This window comes from Colossoma macropomum, unplaced genomic scaffold, assembly GCF_904425465.1.
Source record: "Colossoma macropomum unplaced genomic scaffold, Colossoma_macropomum, whole genome shotgun sequence".
In the NCBI taxonomy this organism is placed as follows: Eukaryota; Metazoa; Chordata; class Actinopteri; order Characiformes; family Serrasalmidae; genus Colossoma; species Colossoma macropomum.
The window spans coordinates 4,751,973-4,775,733 of NW_023494784.1; the positions used below are offsets into that span (position 1 = coordinate 4,751,973).

A 23,761-nucleotide genomic window follows, 5' to 3' on the forward strand; every position below is an offset into this window, starting at 1 on the left:
CCCTACAAAACACATAAGTGAATCAAAATCTCTTAAAGTCTATGACCTCATCAATGAGTGCCTGTCTTCATTCCAAAAGAAATTTAAAAGAAGGAGCTGAGCTAATCAACCTGCTTTCTGATCCTCAGTTGATGTCAACACCTATTGGACATGCATGGGTGTCTGGGTACTTAGCTTGGTTCTTGCTAGCTTATAGTCAATGTAACTGTACTTTAGTGGCTAATCTATAGTTAGTACTGTTGTTTTAAATTTACCAAGTTAGCAATGCTTTTCAAGTTTGCTAGTATCAGTGGTTAATGGTTTATTTCAGAGTTGATCAATATATATTTATTAATGTAGCTAGTTAAACTAACAATTTTCTCTAAATTCTTATGAAATAAACATTTAATTTGTCGCTATAAAGCACATTAAACACAGTCTGAATCAATCCACTTCATAATGCATTAATTACAGTATAAGTAGTTTGTTTAATAGTGTTGAAGGGGAAAAATAGTATAATGTATATGCATGCACATTTACTTACTTATTTTATGTAGCAGTGTGCTCTGGTTGTGTTGTAAGAACACTAAGGCAGATTTGTCATGACAGGTTTTGGTAAATAGTGATAAAATGATAGTGTGACTTCTCCCCAGTGATTAACAGAAAAACAATGACCTTTGCAGCTTTTATGTCAATAAACATAAATCATTAAACATTATTTTAAACTTGTCCTCCTGTCCAGAGTCCATGGCCATCTCTTTTTACTTTGTGAGTCCTGATAACAGACAGTTTTTGTAGTTTTTTTAGGATTGTTTTGTAGAAAATCACAGCAATGATGGTAATATATGCTATAGTTGCTGGGATCAGGAGGATCTGAAGGGGGTTTATAGCTGCCCTCAGTGCAGACACTCCTTCACTCCAAGGCCCATTTTAGGTAAAAACACCATGCTGGCTGAAGTGGTGGAGAAACTGAAGAAGACGAAGCTCCACACTGCTTCTCCTGCTGGACCTGGAGATGGAATGTGACGTCTCAAATCCTGCCTGGTATGTCTGGCCTCTTACTGTGAAACTCACCTCCAGCCTCATTATCAGTCTCCTGCCTTTAAGAAGCACAAGCTGGTCAAAGCCTCCAGACGCCTGCAGGAGCAGATCTGCTCTGAGCATGAGAAACTGCTGGAGGTTTACTGTCGCACTGACCAGCAGTGTATCTGCATGCTGTGTACCATGGATGACCACAGAGGGCATGATACAGTATCAGCTGCAGCAGAACGAGCTGAGAAACAGGTAAGAACTCAATACAAGCCTATTTTAATTCTTTAATTAATGCTGAATGATATATACATGTTTTGGCAACATATGCTGCCATCCAGACAATGTCTTTTTCAGAGAAGGCCTTGATTATTTCAGCGAGACAATGTCAAAACACATTCTGCATGTATTACAGCAGCATTGCTCTGTATTAAAAGAGTCCGGGTGCTAAACTGACCTGCCTGCAGTCCAGACCTGTCACAACTGAAAACATTTGGCACATTATTAAATGAAAAATATGACAGACCCTGAACTGTTGAGCAGCTGAACTGCTGAGCAGCTGAAATCCTATGTTAAGCAAAAATGGGAGAACATTTCAATTTCAAAACTACAGCTATTGGTCTCCTCAGTTCCCAAACACTTACAGAGTGCAGTTAAAAGAAGAGGTGATGAAACACAGAGGTAAACATGCCCCCGTCCCAACTTTTTTGGAACATGTTGCTGGCATCAAATTCAAAATGGGCAAATATTAAAAAAAAAAAAAAACAGTATATTTTCTCAGTTTCAACATTTGATATGTTGTCTTTGTACAATTTACTTTAAAATATGGTTTACATTATTTACACATCAATGAATTTTTTTTTTTTTTTAACATTTTGCACAGTGTCCCAACATTTTTGGAAATGGGGTTGTAAATTTTAATAGGGTTCTCTGTCCTGTGTATGTATTCAGAGTGTGTTCTTTCCGCAAACTCTTAATCAGTGTCTTAATCAGTGTCAGTCAGGTATAAACTTGTCCTGGAGAAACAGTTTAACTGGTCTTTCCAGTTTTAGTATGGGGTGTTGTGCCAGAACACTGCAGCACGGTGCTCCAAGGTCATACCACCAACTGCTTTACATTTTGACACAAATTTCTTTAGATTCTGAACCAATCAGCCAACCCCCTTTCTAGCAGGTTTAAAGGCAGATAACCTGGTACCTTTAAGTCCATTTTATTCCTTAAAGGTATCAAATTCTCTGGAGGTAAACTTAGGTTCATTATCAGTTACTGCTTCTTTAAGTAGAACACAAGAAGCAAAAATGTTCCACAGTACTTCAACAGTTTTAGCTGCTGTAGAAGAATGCATGTGAAGAACCTCTGGCCATCTAGCATACCTATCCATTACTACTAATACATCTGTTTATGGTTCTTTGCTAAGTGAATGTGTATTTTCTCCAATGGGCCAGTTGCCCATTTCCAGGTATGTACTGGTGCTTCACTGCTGTTGACTACATTATACTACACTTCACCTAGGCTGTGAATTTACCCTTTTTCATTCAGTTAGTCTTGATATTTTTAGGACCTAAACCAGCATTCATAGAACCATTTTGATAGACAGCTGCACCTGTGTCAACTTCCATTTTTACTCAGACAGCAATTACTTTCTCATACACAAAGTATGGTTGAAAGCATTTACCTGTCTCTTAAGCAAATAGTTCCCCAGACAACAAATGTACACTGCGCCTGATTAGGGCCAAATATAGCGCTGCATCCGGTCCGGATCCGCAAAGCAAAGCTGGCCCGGTGTCTTTTTGCACAATGGCCCAATACCGGAACTGATCTGTTTTACGGATCTGCGCCAAAACAGATTAAAAACCGGCCCAGATGAGCAAAGAACAGCGTTACATCCGGCCCTGAATTGGTGCAGGTCTGAATATTATCTTCGTATCTGGCCCAAATGTGGCATGGACCCAGTTCAGAAGAGGTCCAAGCTCAAGTTGATATAAGCAGCTGTCTCTGGAACGGATCCGGCCCTGACTTGTTGCATCTGCACCAGATCCGTTCCAGAGTCATGAAAAGCTCCATATCCCACATATTTTTTTTTTTACAAATCATTAATAATGAATGTTTTCAAAAAACAGTAAATTCAAAAAGGGAAAAATAAAACCAAATACCTTCATCACGTCATCACAATAATAAAGGGTAACTGGCAATCTGAATACTAAATACTACCATGCTGAGTTTTACAATGTCAAATTAAGAAGTGTGACCATTGAGAAGTGACAACTGTATCAGTGAAGCACAGTTCAACTAAAATGAATTGGAGGATAAAACAATATAAAATAAAATACTACAATATAAAATAATACCAGCCAATATTGTTAAGTGTTAACATAATTTCCAGCCTCTAAACAATCATTACTGGTATCAGTCACAGTTTTCATATTGGTTGGGCTCTAATCCGTATTCTGGAATTCAAATCACTTAAAGTTCTTACAGTTCATCACTGCTGCGGTCGACAGCTGAACGGTGAACTGAACGGTAACGATCTTTATAATTGTTTTCGTCTATCCAACATATTAATGACTTTATTTAAAACAGGGCTGTCACTATCAATTATTTTAGTAATTGAATAATCTAGCGATTTCTCCTAGATTTAATCTAGATTTTTTGATGTACACTGAAATTGTAATAGCCATTACAATTACAACATTGAAAATACATGATAAGAATGAGAGAGGAGTACTGGCACTATTGTTCAATTAAGAGTCTGACCAAGTCATTGGTTGGCCCAAATCAGCCAATATTTGCAGCCCACAGTTTTATTGGGGTCATGACCTTTCAAAGGGTGGGTGAAACCTTAGAAGAAGAATGTTCACCCTATAGCAGACATGGAGGAAGTTGGATATAAAGAAGTGGTGAAAGAGGTTGGTTACAGAGGAAAACAACAGAGGCCAGTCTAGATAAAGTGGCTAAAAAAGGGGCGTGAAAGAGGCTTGCCCTGGCGGAGAGGTGTAGAAGGCTGACCCTTGCAGACAGGTGTAGGAGGCTGGCCCTGGCAGAGAGGTGTAGGAGGCTGACCCTGGCGAGGAGAGGTGTAGGAGGCTGGCCCTGGCGATGAGGTGTAGGAGGCTGGCCCTGGCAGAGAGGTGTAGGAGGCTGACCCTGGTGGGGAGAGGTGTAGGAGGCTGGCCCTGGCAGGGAGAGGTGTAGGAGGCTGGATGTCCCTGGCGGGGAGAGGTGTAGGAGGCTGGCCCTGACGGAGAGGTGTAGGAGGCTGGCCCTGGCAGGGAGAGGTGTAGGAGGCTGGATGTCCCTGGCGGGGAGAGGTGTAGGAGGCTGGCCCTGACGGAGAGGTGTAGGAGGCTGGCCCTGGCAGGGAGAGGTGTAGGAGGCTGGCCCTGACGGAGAGGTGTAGGAGGCTGGCCCTGGCGGGGAGAGATGTAGGAGGCTGGCCCTGGCGAGGAGAGGTGTAGGAGGCTGTCTGGCCCTGGCGGGGAGAGGTGTAGGAGGCTGGCTGGCTCTGGCAGGGAGAGGTGTAGGAGGCTGGATGTCCCTGGCGGGGAGAGGTGTAGGAGCCTGGCTGGCTCTGGCGGGGAGAGGTGTAAGAGGCTGGCTGGCTCTGGCGGGGAGAGGTGTAGGAGGCTGGCTGGCTCTGGCGGGGAGAGGTGTAGGAGCCTGGCTGGCTCTGGCGGGGAGAGGTGTAGGAGGCTGGCTGGCTCTGGCAGGGAGAGGTGTAGGAGGCTGGATGTCCCTGGCGGGGAGAGGTGTAGGAGGCTGGCTGGCTCTGGCGGGGAGAGGTGTAGGAGGCTGGCTGGCTCTGGCAGGGAGAGGTGTAGGAGGCTGTCTGGCCCTGGCGGGGAGAGGTGTAGGAGGCTGGCTGGCTCTGGCAGGGAGAGGTGTAGGAGGCTGGATGTCCCTGGCGGGGAGAGGTGTAGGAGCCTGGCTGGCTCTGGCGGGGAGAGGTGTAGGAGGCTGGCTGGCTCTGGCGGGGAGAGGTGTAGGAGCCTGGCTGGCTCTGGCGGGGAGAGGTGTAGGAGCCTGGCCCTGGCGGAGAGCCAAAATTTATTTGAACTTAAAGATATTTAAAGAGAAGACTCCAACGGTAATTTGTTTAAACAGAACTAAAATTGTCTGTACTCTTCTACCATTAAGCTTATTTGATTGTCAAATTGAATAAAATATTTAAAAATAAATGTAATAATTTAAACAAATGTAATAATTTGTGATACCTGATCACATATGTGCAGATATCTAAAGTAATGATTAACTTACCTCAAAGTCAGCAGCAAACTTTACAGACCAATACCAACGGATGACTGTAGACCGCTGAGCAGGAAAAAAGAAAGGGGAATGTTTTTAATTAGGCGCATCCGTTTTATATATCGGGCCTTGGCCTGAGCCCGGTAAGAGTAACCGAGCTACCGCGGTAACGGCCCATAATGACGGTAAAACACGGTCTTTTATTGGTTTATTTAATGCAAACCACAGCGTGAAACAGTATTCCGACACGTCGACATGACTGAGCTGCGGTAGTTAAAGCGCTCGGTGCTGCATGTATGTTTAAAAACACCGGCTGCGTTACTGTGACCGTTTTAGGACCACCTCAGACCACCAAGGCCGTGTCTCAGCTTTCACACAATCAGGCTACACACACCACATCGGACGGTAAAGTTCGTGTGACATTCGCAGTTACGTTCTGTGTTATTGGATTAATTACACTTTCATGGTCATATTAAAGATAAACACAACAAACCCAGTCTGTACTGAACCGCGCTGCTCTTTTCCTGGTCTTTTTTCTATTCTTTTATTTTTGCCAAAAGGTTCAACTCACGCCATCACTGTGCTCGCCTGTCTGATTCAGAGTCAGAGACCGTCTCAAAATGACAAGACGAAACAAGTGAAGCTAATATTATTATTATTATTACTAGTAGTAGTAGCTTTAGTATCTCTGTAAATAGCTCTGCTGATGCTTCTGAACAAATCAGCAGATGTACATACAAAGACAATAATGCTAGTAATGATAGCAGAAACACTTTCTTTTCGTAATTTTGAGACTGACCCTGAGTCCGAAGCGGCCGCGGGAGCAGCAGTGTGTGAGCTGAAGCTTTGTCTAATAAAAGATTAATCAAAGGGAACCCGGTTCTGTTTCTGAGGGGGAACCCGTTTCTGTTTCTGAGGGGTATTTTACACACTTTTAACCAAATACGAGGACTGTGTTACTGGTTTATGTTATTTCAGCAGTTTCAAGAAAAAAAATAATTAAAAGTAACATTAACCTCCCATTTCTTTAGGTAAAAATAGTAAAATCCGACACTATAAAAAAGCAGATAAAAATAAGATGGTTAAACTAACGATACTGCTTACACTGGCTAATACAGCTTAGCTAGCTAACATTAGCTGGCTAGCTCCACACCACAATATAGGGTAACTTTAGATTCCAGCTAATGGATGTTTCTTACATTGGTCACTCAAATTCACTTTTCTGTTTTCTTTAGACTTGTTTTTCTCCTAAAACAGGCAGAAATATTAAAGCTGCTCTTAGAACATTTTCACATTTTCCAATGAATGCTAACAGCTGCCTCTCACAGTACAACCCAGCTAAGCTGGCTAGTTACACAGCCGGGCGAGGGGATAATGTAAGATTAAGAGTGTGTCGTTATTAAACATAATTAAAGAGAAATCTCGAATGTTAATTTAGGTTGGAATTAGACATTTTGACTCACTACCTCAGCTAACATAACTAGGTTAGCTAGCGCTGACGTCCTCCCCCTCTAGAGACTGCACCACTCAGCTTATTTTCTTGTCAAACTGAATAACATATTAAAAGTTAAACGATAAAACCCAAGATACCTGATCGTAATTCTAATAAATGTGCAAATATTTAAAATACAAAACACACCTTACCTCAAAAGCAGCAGCGAGTTTTACAGTCAAAGTAAACTGATGACTGCAGAGGACTGAGGGGGAAAAAGGGGAGGGGCAAATTTTAAATGAGGCACAATTTTTAAATGAGGCGCGTCTGTTTTAAAGGTCCAGCCCCAATGCGCTCTGAGTCCGCTGACCGGCGGTGTGTCCAGTGCTGTTAACAGTTACTTGGCCCAAATGTGGCACAAGTCCGCAATGCTGATACGACTGCTAGGAGGACTTTGTGACGGCCAAGGTAATCTGGCCCGAACATGCTTGCTGTCTGGGTCAATTTCTACAAAGTCTACCTGGTTACAGTCTGAATCATGAATGAGACACTTGCGTCCTGTTCCTCTAGGTGGTCTTGTGCTGGGAATCATTAGGTGCCTTGGCATGACATCTACGTCTTTGGTCAACTTTATGTTTCTCTCTTGCCTTCCTGGCATGCATGACATGCTCTATGTCCTATATTTTCTGAATTTGTGTTACTCCACCTCCTAAAATTTGCAGTTGTCAGGTTTGTGTCTGCATGGCTTCCCCATTACATCAGTTTTTTTTGTTCATCTCTAAATTTATGATTTTTCAAATAAAGCGGCTTTAAAGGTCTTGCTTGTACAAGAATGTATGTACATGGTTCTTAGTAACTTAAAACACCAGCCCCATTTCAGCTGAAAGAGCTGTATTAATCTTTTCCAATATTGTCTAATATTGCATGTTGCTGCCAACTTTCTCCAATTTGCAGTGCTCTCACTGATTGACCCTCCTTTCAGCTGGACTCTCACATGAGCAAGTTAGTCCTGCCCATGTACCATGTACATCTTTTCTGAAGGTATCGATTTAGGCATAAATCCATTAGCAGGCTGTGCCCTTTTTGTGACCAACAATGATGGAAACAACAATGGAAACAACAATGGAAACACAGCCTGGCACTGCACACCTGTACAAAACTTTTGGCAACAAATATCTGAACTTCCCCCGTCCCTTTATACTCTCTTTTTTCTGTCACCTCCCACTCCCAGTTCAGTAGAAGTGAAAGTGAAACTGATCTGTATTGAGCACGTTTCTCTCACAGAAAGAACCAGGAAGTAGGAAGTTCACTCTGATTGTGCTGCTGTTCAGACTTTGTGTTTTGTTGTTGTAGAATTTCTGTAAAATGGCAGAGGGCGGTCTCTCAGTGGATCAGTTCAGCTGTCCAGTTTGTCTGGAGCTACTGAAGGATCCAGTGACCATTCCATGTGGACACAGTTTCTGTAAGGTGTGTATTAATGGCTGCTGGGATCAGGATGATCTGAAGGGGGTTTATAGCTGCCCTCAGTGCAGACGCTCCTTCACTCAGAGGCCTGTTGTGGGTAAAAACACCATGCTGGCTGAAGTGGTGGAGAAACTGAAGAAGACGGAGCTCCACACTGCTTCTCCTGCTGGACCTGGAGATGTGGAGTGTGATTTCTGCACTGGGAGAAAACTCAAAGCCCTCAAATCCTGCCTGGTGTGTCTGGCCTCTTACTGTGAAACTCATCTCCAGCCTCATTATCAGTCTCCTGCCTTTAAGAAGCACAAGCTGGTCAAAGCCTCCAGACGCCTCCAGGAGCAGATCTGCTCTGAGCATGAGAAATGGCTGGAGGTTTACTGTCGCACTGACCAGCAGTGTATCTGCATGCTGTGTACCAAGGATGACCACAGAGGGCATGATACAGTATCAGCTGCAGCAGAACGAGCTGAGAAACAGGTAAGAACTCAATATAAACCTCTTCTGAGTACTTATAAAGAGGTGAGGCATATTACATGTTATTATATGTAGCACAGATAAATACAGATGCTTATAAAATGAAAGTTAAATCTCTTCTGTTTTTACACAAAGTACAATTTTCAATAAAAAGACAGATATTAATCCTTAGAAGTTGCAGTTATTTCTGATGATAAAATTGTGAGGAAAGTGCGGATTCGAAATATTTTGGAATGATATAACTAAGTTATTTTTGTATGTACGGTCTTGTTTTCCTAAAAAAAAAACAAACAAAAAAAAATTTCTACATTTTTGTTTCTACAGAATTTTTGGTAACACTTTCTATGAATGTCACGTTCGTAAGCATCTATAAACACATTTATAACATGTTATAATGCTTTCATACGGCATTATAAACATGATTATAAACATTTATAAAAATGAATTACACTTTATAGCCATGTTTATTATACATTATGAATTGTTAATATAATGCATTATGAGTAGTGTTGATAACATGTTATACTGTCAGTGCCAAAGAAGTCAGTCCCAGCTTGGAGAGCGTAAAGTAAAGACAAATACCAAGCTAACGGTGGTGTACATTACCTTTCCCACATTGGGTAAAACACTGATGGCAGCTCTAGTTTAAACTCTGACATTTGAAGCCTGTAATGTGCTTTACTGTGAATGTTTTAGTGTTTCAGTAAATCCTTCAGTAAATACTTCAACTTGAAGCCTCACTCTGAACACTGGAGGAGGCTTTAGTACAGTACGCTTCACTTTACTTAGAGCGGACAAATACGATTTATGAGCTCTTATAATTTGTTATGAACAGTACTTATAATGTATTATGTTAACAATTCATAATGCATAATAAGCATGGCTATAACGTGAAATGCATTTTTATAAATATGTATAGCCATGTTTATAATGCCTTATGAATGCATTATAACATGTTATGAATGTGTTTATAGATGCTTACAAAGGTGACATTCATAGAAAGTGTTACCGAATTTTTGTTTGTACAGAATTATACCTGTTGATGCTGATCATAATGTAATTACAATTTTATGTGAAAGTTTGAACACAACGGTCAAATGAAACATTACAAGTTAACACAACCTCTTTATGGAACTTAAATATTACACATTTCTACAACTTTGATTAAACAATTATTATTTATTTGTTTAACATATTGGAAAAAAAATAAAATACCAACGGGCATCAATTTGGAGATGTTCATCATTTTTTTTCAGTTGATCCACTAGTTTTATTTCTTTTTTAGGTCTTAGAGCTTATTTGACTCATTTGGCCTTAATCCAAGTCCAAAGCATAATAAATATGCTCAAGGTGGTGTGCTTAGACCTAAACAAGCACTGGCTCTTAAAGCAGCTGACTGAAGATCTGAAACTAAGGATAACTGACTCTTACAAAGACTCTTCCTGCTTTTATTTTCACTGTCTGAAATGTCATTAAGAAAGGACAGTTAAGGAGAACTATTGCAGTCAAGACAAAATTGGAAAGGCAGTAGACTCTGAAAAAGCTGCTAGTGATCTGGTCACATATGCAAAGTAAAACCCCCACATCACTACCAATGACCTGCAGGAAGATTTGGCTGCCACAGGCAGAGTGATCCACTGGCCCTTTTTGCATTGCTGCACACATTGCACACATATGCAAACAGCATCTAAATCAAGCAGAGGCATTCTGGAAACAAGTGCTGTGGACTGATGAAATGAATATTAAATTATTTGGCCACAATCACCAAAAGTATGTTTGGAGAAAAAAAGGAGCTGCATTTGATGAAAAAAAAAAAATAAAAAAAAATAAAAAAATAAACTTTTGCCAACTGTCCCTGTGGCCCAGGAGATATTGACTGGACAGAAGAATTATTTTGTACAAAATATTAATAAATCCTAGAAGCTGAAGCCCCACAGTCAGTGAAGAAATGGAAGAATGAACAAGGATGGATTTTACAATAAGACAATGATCCAAAACATACATTAAAATCAACTTGAATTTACGGAACCCTGCCGGTGACATCCTTTATAAATAAAAATAATGCGTGGCCACGACTTAGTAAAGCATGGGAATGAGATCCTAATGCGTGGCCACAAATTAATAAGCTGTGATCTCATTCCCATGCCTTACTAAGTCATGGCCACACATTATTTTTATTCATACGGGATGTCACCAGCAGGGCTCCGTATGAACTACTTCAAGAAAGGAAAGATTAAGGATTTGGAAAGGCTTTCACCGTCTTTAGGCTTGAATACTATTGACAATCTGCAGATCGATCTTGTAGGCTGTGATTTCAGCAAACGGTACTGACTTAAAGGATGTCCTGACTTAAAGGATGTCCAAAATAATTGTGCATTAACGTGTGCAGAGATGTGACATTTAAGTTGGTTGTGTGAGGGTTTGTTAACATTTTCTTGTTAATATAACCTAAAAAAATATACAAAATGTGAAAATTGACCAGGCAATTCACAATTGTTTAAAGCTTTGGTACTTGTGTAACGATGTATTTATTGAATAACATTTACATAGTGTAGCAATTAGCAGCTTATTATTATATCATATTATTTTGCACATGCTACAGAAAAATTGCAGAATTGAAGGCTGATAAGAAATTGAAATAGTAAGTACATGCAAATATTTTACATAAAAAAAACAGAACTACATAATTATGTATTTGTTCACTTTTTGGCAGAAGCAGTTGGTGGAGACTCAGAGGGAATACCAGCAGAAAATTCAGGAGAGAGAGAAGAAGCTTCAGGAGCTGAAAAACACGGTGGAGTATCACAAGGTGAGTTTGGAGCAGAGCAGAAGAACAAAAGCTGATTTCTAGAAGGTTGATTTTGAGAAGAGCTGATTTCCAGAAGAGCTGATTTCCAGAAGAGCTGATTTCCAGAAGATCTGATTCAGGATCAGTCAGGATTCTCCTCCAGTCAGCCAGTGAGGAGCCATTGACTGATTCTTTTATCCTTTTCATCACAGCCTGAAAAAATCACCATTATTTGGATTAATATTTGCTCAGTAAAAAAAAAAAAAATAATAATAATTACTGGTTTTTAGATTTAAATTTTTATGTCTACAAATAATATTCTTTCAAGTTCATGTTTTTTTTTTCAAATAAAATAGAAAATAATATTGTAGAAATATGTTCATGTTGATGGTATTAATGACTGTCTCTCTCTGTGCTGTATCAGAGCTCTGCTCAGGCAGCACTGAAGGACACTGAGAGGATCTTTACTGAGCTGATCTGCTACATTGAGAGAAAACGCTCTGAGCTATCAGAGCTGATCAGAGCTCAGGAGGAGGCTGCAGTGAGAGGAGCTGAAGGAGTCCTGGAGAGACTGGAGCAGGAGATTGCTGAGCTGAGGAGGAGAAACACTGAGCTGGAGCAGCTCTCACTCACTGAGGACCACATCCATTTCCTCCAGGTAACAGCAGTGTTAATTTCAGCACCAAACGCCTTTAATTCAGGACAGAAAGAGTTTGATGATCTGTTGGTTTAAGAACATGTAGGTGTGATTTCATACAGACTGTAGGGTTTTACTGATTCTATGATCTCTCTGCTCTGTGTTTATCTCTCTCTGTGTCTCTGTGTAGAGTTTCCAGTCTCTCTCGGCTCCTCCTGTATCTGCAGTCTTACCCTCCATCACTGCCCGTCCTGTCCACTCTTTTGAGAAGGTCATAAAGTCTGTGTCTCAGCTGAGGAACAAAGTGGTAAATCTCTGTGAAGACGAGATCAGAAACTCATCACTTTGTGGTAAATTACTGCAATTAATTAGCTTACAGATATACATACATAAAGTTTAAATTGTTTAAAGAAGCTGAAGCAGCTCAAGACTGTGCAAGCTTTCACCATCTTTAGGCTTGAATACTATTGACAATCTGTAGATCGATCTTGTAGGCTGTGATTTCAGCATATGGTACTGACTTAAAGGATGTCCAAACTTACGCGCATGCCACATTTTATTTTAATTTTATATTTCTGCACATTTTCCTCCCAATGTATTTTATTTATCAAATAATTTTGCATTAAAGTGTGCAGAGATGTGACATTTAAGTTGGTTGTGTGAGGGGTTGTTAACATTTTCTTGTTAATATTACCTAAAAAAATATACAAAATGTGAAAATTGACCAGGCTAACAGACAGGTCAAAAACATATTGGAACACATGAACATGATTAGATGTCCAGACAGGCTGAATGGTGATAGGTGGATCTAGTCGACGACCACCGCCTACCCAATCAAAGGCACTGGCAGACAAATCCCAGAGCTGTCCTGGTGCTGGACAGGAGAAGGGTTCCTGGAATGGACACTGGATCTGACTGGACAGGAACTGGAGATTTTTAAGGACGTCCTCTGGCATGGAAATCTGGAATGGGCCAATTTACTTGGGTTGTAACTTACGACTTCTCTCCCCAAACCTGAGGTGGACAACCAAACCCAGTCTCCTGGCTGAACAAGCAACGCTGGTCTGCTTGTTCCTTGGCATGCTGGCCACCACCTTAATGCTGCAGTGTGTCTGTTCCCAGACCTCCTTGCTGCTCCTCATCCAATTGTCGATGGCTGGGATGTCAGATGGAGTAACAGTCCAGGGTGCAAGTTGGGGCTGATAACCTATAATACACTCAAACAGGGTCATTTGAGAAGATGAACAAACCAGGGAGTCCTGTGCAATTTCAGCCCAAATCAAAAACTGAGACCAATCAGCAGGGCTGTTTTGACAAAACACTTAAAGAAATGTTCCTAATTCCTGATTCACATGCTCACATTATCCCAGTGGTGGGACTGACGTTAATATCAACATGTTCACAAAATCCAGGCCAAACTCTAGAAGTAAATTGACAGCCTCTATCAGAAACAATATCTTCAGGTATTCTAAGGTTATAAGAAAATTTTTGTGTACAAGGCTAAGGCAGTGTCAAAAGCACTGGGCAGGGACTTAAAAGGAATAAACCTTGAAAACGGTTAACAATATTCATAATCATGATAAAACCATCAGTTGGATGCAAATCTGTAACAAAATCAACAGCAATTTGAGACCATGGACGTTCTGCTTCTGGCATCACCTGGTACCCATATTGCCCCCTAGTGGTGATGAAAGCTGTCTTCCATTTGCCCCCTTCCTTGATCAGGACTATATTGTAGGCACTACAGAGATCTAACTTAGTGAAACACCTTGCCCAACAAAAGGCGAATAAAGCCTTGAGCTAGGGCTTCATCAATGTACTCCCCATAGCTTTCTAATAGGAAAAGCAAATAGGAAAATTCAGAGAAGTCAGGGGATTTCTGTGTTTTGTATGGGTTCTGAGCTTTCTACAGAAGTGGATCTGACATTAAGAACTGAAAAAAATTCTGACAATGCTATGATCTCTCGGTCAAGTCAAGAGATTTGAGGCTTGTTTTTTCTGTCAAGGCAGTCCTAATATAACAAAATTTGGAGGGATCAATAACTAGAAATGACAGCTGGCCCCCAGCTGAACTGGTTTGGTGACAAATGTGATGGTATACACGCCAACAGGTCGTCCATCCAGAGCAGCGACTTATCGGATGGATGGGCTATTGGTTTTACTGGCCTTCAATGTATGTAGATGTCAAGAAATATTGTAGTGCTTATTCGGAATGCCAGAATACCAGTCATATTCGCCACTCAGACAGAGCACCTCTTTAGAATATGCCTGTTGTATCACCTTCATTTAGGCATATTGCCATGGATATTGTAGGTTCGCTGGAGCAGAATAGCTCTGGGTTCAGGTACAATCTTGTTATATGTGATTATGCCACCAGGTTCTCTGAAGCAATTCCCTTACCGTCCATCACCACCACCAAAATCATTGCAGCACTTGTGCACAAGCCAGGTCAGAGAGTTCTCCTACTACTTCCGACATCCACAAACAAACTCCTGGCTAAATGGAAGTTTTGAGGAAGCACAGTCCTGTCATGTATGAGGTCCTCCATCCCAAAAAAAGATAAGGCATCACATATTTATCATCTGAACCTCATCCTGCAATGGAAGGAGCAACAGGATCCACAGATGGCAATGATGATCCAGCATGTGGAAGGAAAAGGTGGAGATGTAATCTATAAATTGCAGCTTTCATGGAGTCCTTTCCCTTGTCTAGAGTTGGACCACCTCACTCTGCAGCGACAGAAGTCTTTGGTCACTGTTTTCAAATGGTGTCCCAGTCCAGGCCTGGATGGACAACCATGGTCCAGCATGTCATTCATCTTAAGGATGAACACCAATCTGGCAGAGGCCTTACAGGGTGCCGGAGAGATTGGTGGAACCCATTAAGGCAGAGATCCGTAGAATGCTGGATTAGGGTGTCATAGAACCTTAAGGAAGTAAATAGTACAGCTCGATTGTCAATGTTCCAAAACCAGATGGGTCACTGAGAGTGCATTGATTTTTAGAAAGATCAACACAGTGTCCAAGTTTGATGCATACCCAGTGCCAAGGGTTGATGAACTTTTGGAGAGGCTAGGGCATGCACAGTACATCACAACCCTTGACCATTGTAAAGGTTAGTGGTAGGTACTACTTACAGTTCACTGTCATGCCGTTTGGACTTCTTGGCCCACTGGCAACTTTTCACCATTTGACTTTACATGATACCTAGGCTATTGATTAGGAAGAGGGTTGGTCCAACCACAGCTCGACAAAGTGGAGGCCATCAGGAAGCGCGGCCTCACACAAAAAAACCAAGCTTGTTCCTTCCTGTGTTTAGTCAAATGGTATCATTGCTTTATCCCTCAGTTCGCCACCATCGTAGCTCCACTAACCAAGCTGACTCTAAAGTCGGCGAAGAATCCAGTCCACTGGACAAAAGACTGTGAGCGGGCATTCCAGGCCTGCAAGGATGCACTATGCTCAGAGCCGGTACTGGTTAGTCCAGATTTTAACAAAGCATTTGTTGTGCAGGTGGATGCTTCAGCTGTTGGAATCAGAGCTGCTCTAATCCAAGGTCCAGAGGGTGAAAAGCATCTTGTATTGTACCTTAGCCATAAGTTGCTGCCACAGGAAGCAAGGCATTCTATAGTGGAGAAGGAAGCTCTTGCCATTAAGTGGGCCTTGCAGAGTCTCTGATACAACCTGTTAGGCAGAGAATTCATATTAGAAATGGAGCACAAAGCACTAACATGGAGGAATATTATGAGGGACCATAACTCGCAGATCACAAAGTATTACCTTGGACTGAAGCCATATATCTTCCATCTCTGTCACAGGAAAGGAACTCAGAATGTCCTGGTGGACATTCGTTCACAATTGCCCCACTTTGGCAATTCAGGAGAGGTGGTGGGTGATGTGACAGGACAGGTTTGTCAGACTAATATGTAGTCTTATTTCTCTGGTTGTTGTCTCACACACTACACACACATTCTATCTCTATTTTAGCAACCCTTACTCCTAAACAACCTCCTAGTTTCAGTTACATACTAGCTTGGATATTTAGCCCAGTATCAGTTTAATCTTGTTATACAACAAGGTTGCTTGTCAGAAGACAGATACTTCTACTACATTTACACATGCTAATGTTTATACTTACGTGGGGGGTCAACATTTCAGCTCTGACAGAAAGAATCTGAAGGGTTTAAATATGTTACCATTTTTGTTTTCTGTTCTTTTCTTTTCTTTGACAATTAATGTTTCTGTGGTTTACTGTGTGTGACCTGATTTATGCCTTTTATTTGTTGTTTATATATGGAAGATATATGTTAAAGGGCTGTGGTTGTGATGTTTGTCTTCCCCTCTTTTTCTCTTGAGTGGTTTATGCATCTTGACCATTAGGGGAAGGCTACAAAAGGTGGTTGGTCTCGTATTCCTCAAGGGGGGCAAGAGGGTGATTGTGGACAACCCAGTGAGAATATTGTTTTGGTAAAGAGTAGGATTTTAGACTAAATCTTCTAAAAATTGTAGTTTTATTTTTTCATTTATTTTTCCATTTTGTAAAAGTTTTGCATTTGCACACTTTTTGCACCTTTTCACTGCACCAGTAAACACTCGTGCACTGAATGTGCTATTTTTGGTCGGCCCATATTCCTTGGACACCTACAGGCTTGTGATAGTCTACACTATCCTCACCAGAGCTGGTGTGACAGTCTTGTTTTATAACATATTATGCATGTCACTATAACTACTTATAAGCATTTACGCAAGCTTATATCACACATTATAAGATATTATGTATACCATATAATGTCTTATAAATGAAAAAATAGAAAGAAAATGTAACCATGTTCAACTGTTTTAACAGTGAAAGAAATCCAGATCATTTGCCTTCCTGAACCCCAAACCAGAGAGGAGTTTCTACACTGTAAGTCTGATTCACACACATCAGCTACTCAGTTATTTTCTTATCTTATTATGAACTGACTTACGTCATCATGCTTTATTGAAATTTAACTACATCAACAATTTAATTGACCTTCTTCATCCTTTCTCAGTATCCACCTCTTAACTGTACTAATCCACTAAAAACTCAGGATGAAGGTGGAGAACCTGAACCACAGACCTGTGTCACATACTACAGCAGAGTTTTTCCTTTTGAGTGTAGTTTTTGAGTAGTGGTTCTTCCTCATGCTCTCAGGGAGATTTTTCCTTTTGGGTCTTGGTTCAATTTATTAAGTTAATGCAATTTATTATATATCAATTTAATTTATTATATATTGTAATCTCATCGAAAGATATGGTTTAATTATGTTTCAGAAAAAAAAAAGATGGGGTCCGTTTGGGAGGCAGCTGTGTAAGGCAGCATTTGGCTCCTATCTAATATTATAGATAGCGTATTATGTCTGTGGTGCTCCAGAAATCATTCCTGTGGTTAAATTTAGGCAGTTCTCCTATCTAACATGTCCTGACATGCTGGATTTGTAACTCATTACGTGAAGCTAACATAAGTTACCATAGCTAATGGGCTAGCTGTGTTAACACACTGGCTCTTCAGTATAATAGATAACACAGTTTAAAATACTGGTTATTTGCCTTTTGTGAGATCTTCTGCTCGTTTAGATTTTTTCTGTGCTGAGTTTTATTAACTGCTTAACTTTTTGAATTTGTTCTTCAGAAAGGTCCTAAAAAACAACAAAGGGGCTCAACCCACCTTGCCCCATCTCTGCCCAAAGTCTATCTATGTACATGCCTGCTTGCACTGGTTCTTCGTCATTCTCTTAAGTCTCTCTAGAGGTAGGCTAAACTGAACTGAACTGAGTGTTGTGTTTTACCTTCCTCAGATGCCTGTGAGCTCACACTGGATCCAAACACAGCGAACCAATACCTCCGTCTCTCTGAAAGGAACAGAGTGGTGACCTGGAGTACCATAGACCAGCCGTATCCTGACCATCCAGATAGATTTGAAAGTCATTCTCAGGTTCTGTGTAGAGAGAGTGTGAGTGGACGCTGTTACTGGGAGGTTAAGTGGAGTGGGAGTGGGGGGGGTTGTATAGCAGTGTCATATAAAAACATTAGAAGAAAGGGAAACAGTATTGAGTGTGCATTTGGACTTAATGAACGGTCTTGGAGATTACACTGTTCTCCCTCTGGTTACTCATTCATGCACAACAATGAAAAGACTGAAATCCCTGCAGTGCCCAGCTCCTGTAGAATAGGAGTGTATGTGGATCACAGTGCAGGAACTCTGTCCTTCTACAGCGTCTCTGCTAAAATGACCCTCATCCATAGAGTCCACACCACATTCACTCACAGCATCTACCCTGGGTTTACAGTTTTTCTGGAATCATCAGTTAAACTGTGCAGTTCAAATCAGTAGATGATTAAATGCTCTCCACCGCACTGTAAATAATTTCTGTAGTTTCTACAATATGGTAATGTGTTCAATCTAGTATGGTACTTGTTATACAGCATCCTGTATTAAATTCTGGGAAAATATTTACAGTACAAACAGATTGTACTGTATCAAACATGTTATTGTATGGCTACTATAATATTACAGTAACAATATTGTATTACTACATCAAAACATACCATATCATTGGCTTGACTCTAAAACCAGCCAACCCAACGTACTTTTCTGTAGCAGTAATATGATTAGATATCTGATTTCAGCTACCTGTGGGATTGAGTCTCTATGGGATTTCTATCGTAATGTTAACGCTGAGCTAACACTGGTATATATTTACTTTCCCATGTTGAGTTTAATACTGTACAGCCTCAGCTTAAACACTGACTTTTGGAGCTACATGTAACATTTTTGTTGCAGTTTGTCAGTAAATTCTTTAGTACATACTTCACATCAAAGCTAATGTTTTTAGAAAGCCTGTTAGCCTGTTAGCTTTTAAAACTATAGATATTTGTAGTTTCTGTCAAACTAATATGAAACATTTTTTTGTTAAAATTCATTAATTAGGATTTGTGGCTCTTTACACTTTTAAGATACAGTTTACCTGCAGTTTAAAAACTTCAGTTTTAACTCTTTCACATACATACTATTCAAAAAGAGGATATTGTTGATTAATATACTGCTGTAAATATTTCTCCTGTATAATAAAGATTTGTACTACATTTAATAGTACAGTGCAATATGTCATTACTGTAAACACGCATTACAATATGAGAGTTGTAAATATTAATTACAGTAGTTATGTGCTACATGCCAATTAGTTACAGTAAATTTACTGTAGTAATTTAGTAATTTTGTTGCTACTGTGGCTGTTTATCTGAGAAAAGACATATAACAGTTTAACAGTAATTAACTATAGTATAAAGATCATAAACTAATAATGGGGGATTTCATAAAATCATAAAAGAAAGTTGCCACTTTCTTCAGACACATTCTGAATGTCTGTACAAGTTTGCTGCTACATGATGCATCGCAGTCTCAATCTGCTAGTAGTAATAATTCACACACTACACACACAGGCATTGATATGATTATCACATTTGCTGGGTATGACCACTTGAGCAAGGGCAGCAGAACTAACCATCATTTTAACAAGCTCTCTGAGTGACTAAGCACTGTGTCAGTCATTGGTCAGGATACCCCTGACTTACACTAACCCTTCACTAAAACTTGTCACTAAACAACGATTGACCAATCGTAGCTTAGCAACTACACAAGCACAGGTATGCTTTCAAAACATTACATAATGTGTGAGGAATAAATCAGAAACCCAATTTCTCAAGAGTTTTGAGAGGGCAGTGAACCTTTACCCATTTCCTAAACTGAGCACACAATAAGAGAGATGTAGGACGTGGATTGAACAGTGTGAAACACCACATTACCAATTAAACCTGAGAAAAAAATCATTGGCTAGCTGTTGAAGTCTTTCTGGTTAACTCACTAGATTTAGTGTCATATGTTTCTGGGCTGCCATCTTTTACATTTTTGTTAAAATAAAAGTCCACCATGTTTCTTCAACAGTATTTCTTAGTATTACAAGTAAATATATTGTTTTCTATTTTATATGCTTACCGTATGCCTGTAATGGGACAGAAACAGTCAGACGCTCGCAGATAGAACGAGCAAAAGAAGATTTACTAGTCCATTCGTTAGCCAAAGCCGTTGTCAAAGAACAGGCAATGGTCAAATCCAGCATAAAATAAAATACAAAAATAGGCAAACATGACAACCAGAGTCAGGCAACCAAATCCAGAAGGGAGCAACCAGAAGACAAAAAACAAAAAAAGAGTCAAAAAACAGAGATTACAGGTCAGAACCGGAATGGAAAACAAACACATGAGAAATAACACTTAGTAGCTATAGAAAGAAGTAATACCTCACAAATAACTATGGCTAACTAACTAGATCATATGATACAGAGAACAGGTGAACAGAGTCTGTAATCTGGAAAATCAGAACGTTGATAGGTGGATTGATATTATTTTTTCCACTCAAATCTCTTAATAATTCAGTGGTTGAGACATAAACAGTCATTCAGAGTGGTTTGGTGTGAAATGTTTTTTAAAAAACAAATTTTAAAAAAATTGTGCAAATGCCTTTTAAGTAAAAAACAATATTGTAGGTTTTTTCTCTACTCTCCTTCACTTTCAAGTAAACTGCCATCGCCAGTCCACAGTGATCATAATCAGTGAGCAGCAGTAGGAAATTTTAAGAGTGTTTAAATTTCATTGGTAGGTTGTTTTGAGAAGAGACATGAAAATGCATGAGAAATGTCAAGTGTAATCCATGTATCTTCTGTTTGAAATAAAAAAAAATCAAACACTCATGTTCTTAGGGAGTTTCTCCTTTTGAGTCTTGGTTCCTCTCAGTGGTTCTTCCTCATGTTCTTAGGGAGTTTCTCCTTTTGAGTCTTGGTTCCTCTCAGTGGTTCTTCCTCATGTTCTTAGGGAGTTTCTCCTTTTGAGTCTTGGTTCCTCTCACTGTTTTTCCTCATGATCTTAGGGAGCTTCTTCTGACAATGACGGGAACTGAAGGCCTGGGATAAAAAAAAAATCCTCAATGAATTTAATTGAACTTAGTCTAACTGAACTAAAGTGAATGTTGTGTTTATCTGCCTCAGATTCCTGTGAACTCACTCTGGATCCAAACACCGTGAATAAACACTTCCGTTTGTCTGAGGGGAACAGAGTGGTGACCTGCAGTGAAACAGTCCAGCTGTATCCTCACCATCCAGAGAGATTTGATTATTGTCAGGTTCTGTGCAGAGAGAGTGTGAGTGGACACTGTTACTGGGAGGTTGAGTGAAGTGGGAGTGGGGGGGGGGTTTATAGTGCAGTGTCATATAAAAACATCAGCAGAAAGAGAGGAGTGCGTTTATCATGGAGTTTATTCTGTTCTCCCTCCAGATTCTCATTCAGACACAGTAATAAAGAGACTGTCCTCCCTGCAGTGCCCAGCTCCTGTAGAATAGGAGTGTATGTGGATTACAGTGCAGGAACTCTGTCCTTCTACAGCATCTCTGATACAATGACCCTCCTCTATAGTGTCCACACCACATTCACTCACAGCCTCTACCCTGGGTTTACTGTTTGTTCAGGATCTAAATATAAACTGTGTAGCTCAGATCAGTAGATTGTATTGATAAATATAGATCTGATTACTCTGCACCAAATCAAATTATCACTACAATGGAAATGATCTTGGCCTCATCTGGATGTTCATCATTTTCTTGGTTTCTTTAACTCCACTTAATGTTTTGTTGTTTTAAGAATATGAATAGTCTTAATTAATTTCTGTTTATTTCCCAGTTTGTCTTTATGCCTTAGAAAGAAACAAGCTGCTTTGATTATTGTGCCTTTAGAGTGATGTATTTAACTGTCCTCTGTTTTGATTCGCTAATATTTAGAGTTAAGTTGGGCTGAAAGCCTCAGGGCTGTGGGGAACAATAATTAGCCGCTCCTTTTGGATATGTGGATCATTTGGAAGTCTGCGCGTTAGGGGTCAGCCTCAGTCTGCCACAGGCAGGACCAGGAGTACTGTCACCCAATCACTGACCAGACCCACTGCTTCCACCAGGGGGAGGTAGAGAGCTGCCTCATAATAATTAATGGCACCCAGTCACACCTGTGTCTGCCTCTACATAAAGGCAGCCCTTAGTTTGGCCTCTGCTGAGTCTCGAGTCTCAAGCTTTCCTTGCCACATGCCAGTCTCGAGTCTGATTTTGTAATTTGGTGAAAAACACTTGAGTAGGGCTGCTGAGAGAGAATCATTCAAAATGTTAGAGGTAGTGATGGGTAAAATCAGGCTTTGTGAAACACTGAAGCATTCAAAGCAGTTTTGTTGAAAAATTGATCGAGGTTTTGAGACATTTTACACCCGTCTTTCTAGTGACATCTAGAGGCCATCTGTTTATCTTGGTCATTCTGACTATATTCTGTAGTGCAGGAGTGGAGAACTCCGGTCTTGGACAGCTGGATTCCTGCACAGTTTGGTGATTTTCATACCTGACTCAACTCATCAGTTGTCAAGTTTAGTAGGTGTGTTAGAGCAGAGAAATCACCACACTCTGCCTGACTCTGGCCCTCAGTTCTCCACCACTGCTGTAATGATTCTTCTTTCCATTCATTTTTTTCTTATCATCATTAGCAATTATTACAGTCAGTAAAAACAAATGAAAAGATGCCATGTCTTGTTTGAAGTATGGCAATAATGAATTAATATTTAATGGAGTTTAAAAATTGTTATTATTAGTATTGGACTTGCTAAATTGCCCCTAGGTGTGAGTGTGTGTGAATGTGTATGGCTGTCTGTCTGCCCTGCGATGGACTGGCGACCTGTCCAGGGTGTATCCTGCCTTCCGCCCAATGACAGCTGGGATAGGCTCCAGCACCCCACCGCAACCCAGAAGGATAAGCAGTTTAGATGATGTATGTATGTATGTATGTATGTATTATGGTAACAATCTTTTGGACCAATTCTTACAAATCTGAACATTTATCATTAGATAGGCTATATATTGGAAATATACGAACAAATCCTACTAATAGACAAAGACACCTCTATTTTTTCTGTTTTATGGTGAGCAGGAGATGAAACTAAGTGCTAAAATAGATTAAGTACTAAAATAGAAAATTAAATTTGCACAGTTCCTTTATTCTCAATTTCAGAACAGGAAACCTGTAGTCAACATCTTTGGTGATGGTCTAAGTAGAAGGAGAATGAAAAATGAAATGAGACTGGGCGTTGTTAAATTAATCCACTTTACTAGCCTAATCCTATTCTGTCTGGCATTAACTGGAAATTGTTTTTGGTCATTTGTTTGGTTGCTTGGACCACTTTAATCTTAAAACTGAAGTAAACGTTCAGGATCTGATGTTTAGATCCAGGTTATCTTTGGTAATTTGGGTAAATTACACAGATTCTTTATCCCATATGTATTGTCTAGTAAAATCCTGAGAAATTACATTACTGACCTCCTCTGGTAAATTTAATCCAGCTCCAGCAGGACTTAAGAGGACTCCTGTATGGCGTGACATGAGAAGGTTATGTCACTACTTGAAAACTCCAGCTGCTCTTTACATTGTGGAAACATTTCATGATGAATGGACTAACAGAAATGATCCATAACCTCTTATTATAAAACTCTTACACTAACATAGTTAATTGATATGTAATGTTTAGGTTTTCTCTTTCTCTTATAAGGTCACCATTTCAGACATACAACGTTTTATTACAACAACCACCAAATACTTCCGAAAACAGTGTGGAGAAC

At 40.1% G+C, this 23,761-nt stretch overlaps 1 protein-coding gene across 1 annotated transcript; it reads left to right on the forward strand.

Moving 5' to 3' along the window:
• Positions 1-761: 761 nt before the first annotated feature.
• LOC118811920 (tripartite motif-containing protein 16-like) lies at positions 762-20,766 on the forward strand. Its single transcript, XM_036576511.1, has 7 exons — positions 762-1,263; positions 8,036-8,620; positions 11,331-11,426; positions 11,830-12,063; positions 12,233-12,392; positions 16,888-16,947; positions 17,864-20,766. Exons 1-7 carry the CDS (start codon positions 1,192-1,194, stop codon positions 18,397-18,399), a joined length of 1,743 nt encoding a protein of 580 aa, XP_036432404.1. The 5' UTR covers positions 762-1,191; the 3' UTR covers positions 18,400-20,766.
• The last annotated feature ends 2,995 nt before the right edge of the window (positions 20,767-23,761 follow it).

Excerpts from the sequence above, each read along its gene's own strand:
- LOC118811920 (XM_036576511.1), top strand. The coding sequence starts at position 1,192 with ATGCTGTGTACCATGGATGACCACAGAGGGCATGATACAGTATCAGCT. Across the intron at positions 12,064-12,232 it reads ACCACATCCATTTCCTCCAG|AGTTTCCAGTCTCTCTCGGC; the intron begins GTAACAGCAGTG and ends GTCTCTGTGTAG. Across the intron at positions 12,393-16,887 it reads CAGAAACTCATCACTTTGTG|TGAAAGAAATCCAGATCATT; the intron begins GTAAATTACTGC and ends CTGTTTTAACAG.